Source organism: Taurulus bubalis (genome assembly GCF_910589615.1).
Source record: "Taurulus bubalis genome assembly, chromosome: 16".
NCBI classification, from domain to species: domain Eukaryota; kingdom Metazoa; phylum Chordata; class Actinopteri; order Perciformes; family Cottidae; genus Taurulus; species Taurulus bubalis.
In genome coordinates this window covers 1,594,957-1,602,412 of record NC_136604.1, presented here as the reverse complement: position 1 = coordinate 1,602,412, position 7,456 = coordinate 1,594,957, and the positions used below count along the sequence as shown (strand labels likewise).

Here is a 7,456-nt window from a genome sequence, read left to right as displayed (position 1 = left end):
TAATCCTATGCTAATTGCTAGCACTACCTTTATTTATATACGGTTGAGATTTATTCGAAGAAAGATACTGCTATCCCATTATTTCCAGTTCTGTACAATACAGTGGTAGAGTATTGAAGATGACATTTGGAAATGACCATTGGACCAACACAGTGTCACAACTGTATTCCGGTTGTTGATTATTAACAACCCAAAGAGAGGACGTCCTCCCTTTTACTTGTTTTGGACAATCACACATTCAGATGAAAAGAATGTATTACATTATATAATGAGGGGAGGACAGCACCACCACCTTCTGGACTTCTCTCACAGTTGAAGCATTTCAACTAGGGATTTTTTTTCCAAAGAAGAGATGAACATAATATATAATTTATACTTAAAATCGAGCGGCGCAGCAACCTTCTCCGCCTCTATGGACCAACCAGTCAAACTCACCTTCCAGAGCATCAGGCTGTCTTACTCGGGGCTGATCTCTGTCTCCTGGTGAACAACCACTTTGGTAACAGACATGTCTGGGTGCTGCTCCTTTGCCTCTTTGATGGCCTGAGCCAAAGCCTGTGGGGGAAGGACAACAATGCAGGCTCAGTAGAACATGATTAATGAGTTACATTCAAATGACTTGCATGCAGAACAGATTTACTTGATATATGAACACAATTGCTCTATGAGGCAAATTAAGCCTACAAAGTAATTCCAGCTTTACATATCAGGGACATTAACATTTCAAGCAGAGTTGAGGAAAAACTGCTTTATTACATGTAGTTTGAACAGTGAAGCATGACACTGATATTCTTCCATCAGTTACGTTCTTTACCTTGTCGTGATCAATTTCAGTGTCTCCAGTGATGACGATTCTCTTCTCAATGCGAGTCTCAGAGACCCCTCCTTTAACCGTCTACGACAGAGAATGACACAAGCTAAGAATCAGCTTGGAAAAATGTGCAAAACCAAAATTCATCTTGACTGTCTCTCTACGGATGACAACATAATCCACATTGGCAGGGAAACCAGACAAACCTTTTGGAGGATGCTGCAAAGAAACGTGGATGATAAATTGTATAAGTAAAGCAATGTCTATTTTTGGAGGAGTTTCTCTTGATCCGATGTGAAGTCCCGGGACAGAGATGTTATGTGTACAGATTGTACAGCCCTTCGAGGCAAACTTGTATTTGTGATTTTGGGCTATACAAAATAAACTGAATTGAACAATTAGCCTAGATGTTGAAACATGACACATGAGAGGAGAGTTGTGCGCTGCTGATATCCGGGACATTTTTACCCACGTAGACCAAGCCCAGCGGTTCATGTGGTAATCTTTATGTTACTTCACGCTACAGTTAGTAGTGTGAAATCACCAAGGAATTTTACTAGTCACCCTCTAAATTAGTCAAATTAATGCTTCATACCCACACTCTTGTCTATCCCCAGATAATCAGTCATTCAATGCGTGTCAATCATGGCTTCCAAGTTACACTGAGGAGCGCAGAGTTTAATGTTTTTTTGCAGGATTTGTTTTTTTAATTAATTTTTAATTTAATTAATTTAATTGAAATCTTTAATCAGGCGTGTGGAATAAAATGTGTTGGATGACATATCACAATTTTAAACTTAGTTTTAATTGCGTTTTCTGACGAGAGTGTTTGTTACACATGATGTATTTGAGGACCATCGGAAAAAGGGAAATCTGATGTTAATGAGGTTTTTTAAACGTGATAAACGGTGCAGTTTGGGCGATTCTTTAAAGAAAACGTGCTTTTCCATCCCACTGAAGAGTATTAACAAACTTTAAAACTCAGATCATAAAACTTGCTGCTACGACTTAGAAAGTTATAACTTGGAGTCTGTTTAGTTTAATATGAATACGTATCAGTAACAGCAACAGAAGTCACTCCATTCTCTGTGAAAGTATATTAATGGACTGCAGGCTGGGTTTGGGGCTATTTGGAAGAGGTGCCGACAGCTAACTGCTTGTAGTCTGTGAACCACTGAAACTGAAGAACTCAGCTGAGACCATACTTTGTATCACAACTTATTATTTACTTAAATACATCCGTTTTATTATAACTACTTAAGACAACATCCTTATTGTCCCTCTTAAGATTTTTGAACACATCACCACCGGCGGGTTTTGGGGTTCAGAGCACTGATTCACCAGATTTAATTACATGCTGATCAGAAAAGAGCTCATACTCATGCTGGATGTTCATAGTTATGATCAACATATCTTTTTTAAGAGATTTTTTTGCAGATTTACATTTTTCCCCAAGACTTTGCTGAAAAAATACATATAAATAAGCACAAGTATTGGAATTAACTAACAAAACATCAGAAAAACTAAAACATCTCATGTGTATGATTGCCTCAAAAATGTGCAATAAAAGAGTTGTTTACATGAGTTTATTTTTTTAATTGTAATTTCAGTAGCAGATACCCATTTGGCAAATATGGACAACAATCCAGAATTATGTTCAAAATACATCGTTGAAAGAAATTCACAGGAAACAACACATTGGGGACTAGCCAGGTAACTAGTTTATGACTTCATTCTATCCAAATTCATGTTTTTGATGGAGATGAGAAGAAGTGATAGGCAATTGACAGTTTACTGCGTTACTCTCCAGCAGTTACTTAAATAGTGTGTTGTGAAAACTCAAAAACACTGCCAGAAGTGACTGACAGGATAAGTAGGGATTGAGAGGATTGTTAGTGAGGTGAACAGACCTTGGTGATCTGGGTGGTGGTGGTGGTGCTGATGGTCTCTGAGGTGATGGTCTGGGCGCTCAGCAGCACTCCTGAGTCCCTCTCTGCCAGGCCGTCCACCGGCTGTGGGAGAGACACCTTTTAAGTGTTGCAAAAGAACCTCAAATTAATAAATGCAAACATACTCAACTCTCCTCTGTTATTTGTGATTTGTAGTGTATTTAATTGTAAGACATTCTAATCACACTTGGAAGTAGAACTGGGTATTGAACCTCAGAATTTCTTACCAACAAGATATTATTTAGATATTTTATCCATGGGCTTTATACATTTTCTCACATTGGCCGAGTCACACTATAAGGGGGCAACCCACTCAACCTCCTGAGCCACAGGATGTGTGGCAACTGTAGCTCAGGACTTGTGTCCAATCCTTGGACATACTATATGACCATGTCTACTAACCTAAGGGAGCCAAGGATATAAAAAGTATAACATCCCAGTGAATGGACTGAGCTTAGTCTGATTTCAACAAATTTGCAGATGTCAGGCATGTGCCAACATTTCAGGCTGAGGCAGTCAACAGTGAATATATGTAAACACGTGTACAAGCACATACAAATAACTGCACTGCATTCAAGGTGAGACAATTAAAACTCAAACTGGAATTTAATCAAGGGCTGTACAAACTGAAACGTGAATTATTTTGTAAACAATTCCCATAATTCCCCTCACCTGTGCTGACTCATATGTGATGGTCTTGGTCTCAGTGTGAACTAAGGGGATGTCCTTGTTGGTCACACTTCCTCTCAGGGAGTTGGTGACGTCTGAGATGGTGATTGTCTGGGTCTTTAGCACAGGAGACTGGAGGGATCAGATAAACAGTCAGCAACTCACTCTGTAAGGGCTTGATCAAGACACAACAAATACTGCTCTTTTGTATTTGTTAAAGAAGGCAAAACACAAGTAAAATCGAGAAAACCTAGATTATGTAGGAACTCATATTGATATAGAGAGGTACACATGTCAGTAGCCACTCGTTATGTGAATCACCTGGGCAGTATATCCCAATGGATGGAGCACTAACGTTATCCAGCTGTCCAGCCAGGTCTTATTCTCAGAGCGTCAAATACCGATGCTTCGTCGTGCCCTTCAGTGTCAGATATCAACACACAAAGCACACTTTCATGTCTGTATGAGAGGCACAAGGCTTTCAAGTAATTCCAATATAAACCCATCCTCATCATTATTTGCTGCTAGGAGAAAATGCTCAGTGTGTGATGACGTAGACCAAAAGAACCCACACAGGGGTTTTGTTAAAAAACAGAGAACTTTTAACCGGGCCATTGGTCCTCATGTCCCAAAGTGTTATTGAGTTATTTTAAAGTTACATGTTTTCTGTACTTAAGTTGTAATGTTTATGTTATAACATAATACTTAACATATTTCAAGCTCTTAGATTAAGCCCAACCATGATATATTTCCTTAACCTTACTAAGTGGGTTTCTTGCCTAAACCTGTGTGCCTAAAGTGTTTTCGTTTGAATGCACAACATTCGCTATGTGTAGAGAGCGCCATACTTTAAAACACTGGGCTACACAGATGTTAGAAAGTGACATAGACGTATAGCCCTTACCTTATTGTAAATTAACGATTGATGCTTTTTTGTGCACGCTTCTGTCTTTCAATACAACAGTTGTACTTTTGAAATTAAAAATGTCTGTTTCTTCTTCTTAAGTATAATTTTAAATGAGGAGACTGAATGTTTTTGTGAAAAAAATATATCAGACAAATACCTAAACCTTTGTGCAAAACTGAATGTCAAGAATGAATATATCCTAACATGTCAAAACGGCTGTGCCACATGAAGGAAAGCTATTTACATGGTTCCATACCAGGTAATGATTGATTCGGGTGCAATGTGATCCGGGTGGCAGGCAAGAGTGGGGACCTAGACATGCCGACCCCTGGCAAAGCAGACTCGCTGTAGGGACGTGGAACGAAACCTCACTGGCAGAACCGGAGCTCTGATGGTTGTTTGTACGTATGCACCGAATACCCGGCCTTCTTGGAGTGTCTACAAGGCGTAGAGTCCCCAGCCTCCATTGTGAAAGTGGCTGCTATGAGCTGTGGTCATTGATGCCTGTCGTGGCGGCAACCTAAGAACCTACTGGTGGACACGGTGGTGAAGGATGAAGAGGGAGGCCTTTCGGGTGTGGCTGGCCCAGGGGTCAGGTACCAGTTGGCCAGAAGGACTGCAGCAATGGTGGTTGCCAAGGTCAAAACCCGAGAAAAAAGACTCAGAAAGGGAATACAGAGCTTGGCACAGGCGGTTTGGTGCTGCCAGCCTTGTACCTGCCATTTGTGGTGAAGAGGGAGTTGAGTTGGAAGGCAAAGCTCTTGATTTACCAGTCCGTCTACGCTCCGATTCTCACCTATCGTCATGAGCTTTGGGTAGTATCCGAAAGAATGAGATACAAGCAGCCGCAATGAGCCTCTTTGTAGGATGGCTTGGCTCAGCCTTAGAGATAGGATGAGGAGCTCAATACCCTCCTCAGCCTGCAAACCCCACAACCTGGCTGGATATGCAGAGGAGAATGGATGAGATATGATGGATATGATTTCTAGGAAAAATTCCAAGCTCACAAGTTAATGAGGACTGCCTGTACTCATCAGCTGTAGATGCTGGGAGGCGAGGAGTGGGAACTATAATGGTCTGATTACATGTACATTGCAAAATATGCCTTACTAACAGGAAAACAAGCATGACACAACTCTGTAAGAGTTGCTTTACAGTTTGGATGTTTGTCCATAAACCTCACACATCAGAATCTACGGCATTATGAAGTTTTTCCTCTTTTACAAGATTAACATCCTGTTGAGGAAGTGCAAAACGTCCAACTTTAAGAGCTGAAAAGGAAGCACCTGAACACAACACTAGCTGTGGCTGAGCTTCAACCCTATCTCATTCGCACAACGGACAGTTCGCTACCATCAATAAGTTTCCAAGGAGCTGCAGTTATATATTGGACTATATTGCAGATACTCTACAATAGCACAATAGCATTCTCCCTCTCAAAATGTGCATAAGGCCACCCAGACAATCTTGAAGTGCTTACCCAAATACTTGCAGACAGACACTTGCCCACAGTATATAAGGCAGCTCACACCACTGTCTGCCATCCTACACCCTCTTCAGTGAGCGGCAAAGGAGTGACAAGGAACCCTTGGTTGAGGGCGCAGTTTGTGCTTATAGAACAAAGGTTACATTATCTTAATCTTCACTTCACTCACACAAGTGTGGCCTTCTACTGGACTCTATGTAGGTTGAGCCTTACAAATGTCCATAACAAACAACATCAACCCGCCGACACTAAACCTGACCAGCTAAAGGTTAGTCGTCACCCACCTACTCCTTTATAATCTAGGTGGCCACAGTGGAGAAGTAGGAGACCCAGCACCCCTGTTCTACAGTCCTATCATGTAGAGAGCCTTCAGAGACAACAGGCGATCTGAGGCCCACACTCCAAGGGCAGCGGACCAAACTCCGCTCTGCTGGTTGACCCTTGAGGTGCTGTTGTCAGTCCTCACCATCCTTAATACAGGGGTAGCATGTGATGGTGGGGACGCATCTGTGAACACCGTGAAGTAGGAGGTCAATCGTTACAGCATTCTCTCTCAAGGAGAGAATACCATATTACCCCACTAGAGAGCTCATAGTACCATATTACCCCATATTACCCCACTAGAGAGCTCATAGTACCATATTACCCCACTAGAGTGTATACTACCATATTACCTCACTAGAGAGCTGATAGTACCATATTACCCCACTAGAGAGCTCATAGTACCATATTACCCCACTAGAGAGCTCATAGTACCGTATTACCCCACTAGAGAACTCATAGTACCATATTACCCCACTAGAGAGCTCATAGTACATATTACCCCACTAGAGAGCTCATAGTACCATGTTACCCCACTAGAGAGCTCATATTACCCCACTAGAGAGCTCATAGTACCATATTACCCCACTAGAGAGCTGCGCTCACTGAATGCAGGGTTACTTGTGGTTCCCAGAGTCTTCAAATGTAGGATGGGAGCAAAGCTTTCAGTTATCAAGCTCCTCTTCTTCCACTTTCAGTCCAGGGGGCAGACAGTAACCTAATTTAAGAGTAGACTTAAGACTTTCCTCTTTGATAGCGCTTATAGTTAGGGCTGTTTCAGGCTTATAGTTAGGGCTGTTTCAGGTTTGTCCTGGTCCAGCCCCTAGATATGCTGCTATAGGCCTAGACTGCTGGGGGACATCTCAGGATACACTGAGCTCCTCTCTCCTCTCTCTCTTTCTTGATAAATTCATGTCTCTTCAATGCACATTACTAACTCTACTTCTTTCCGGGAGTCTCTGTGCTTCCTCGCCTCAAGTTTCCATGGATCATGGATGTGCCTGGAGCTGGTCCTGCCTCCTGTCTCCTGCCTCCTCTCTCCTGTCTCTTGCCTCCTGTCTCCTGTCTCCTGGGCCCGGCCTCCTGCCATGGCGGCCCTGCTGATGCCCCCCTTCTCTATCTCTATCTCCTTCTGCTTACATGGATTATGGTTATCTGGATCGTGGTTCATGCCTACTAATCATTATATTATGCCGTCGACTGTGGCTAAATGGTTAGCATGCCTGTCTTTCAATCAGAGGGTTGGTGGTTTGTGCCCCGGCTCCGCTAGTCCAAGTCGTTGTGTCCTTGAGCAAGACACTTAACCCCTAACT

General features: G+C 42.3%; 1 protein-coding gene across 1 annotated transcript in view; it reads right to left on the bottom strand.

Moving 5' to 3' along the window:
* Nucleotides 1-456: 456 nt before the first annotated feature.
* The window catches only part of epb41a (erythrocyte membrane protein band 4.1a), a gene marked incomplete at both ends in the record, with an annotated part of 45,919 nt that continues 38,919 nt past the window's right edge, over nucleotides 457-7,456 (bottom strand). Inside the window, 4 exons of the mRNA XM_079231995.1 lie at nucleotides 457-555; nucleotides 815-895; nucleotides 2,722-2,823; nucleotides 3,433-3,561. Coding sequence (XP_079088121.1) covers nucleotides 457-555; nucleotides 815-895; nucleotides 2,722-2,823; nucleotides 3,433-3,561 — 411 coding nt within the window. The remainder of the gene's footprint in view (nucleotides 556-814; nucleotides 896-2,721; nucleotides 2,824-3,432; nucleotides 3,562-7,456) is intronic.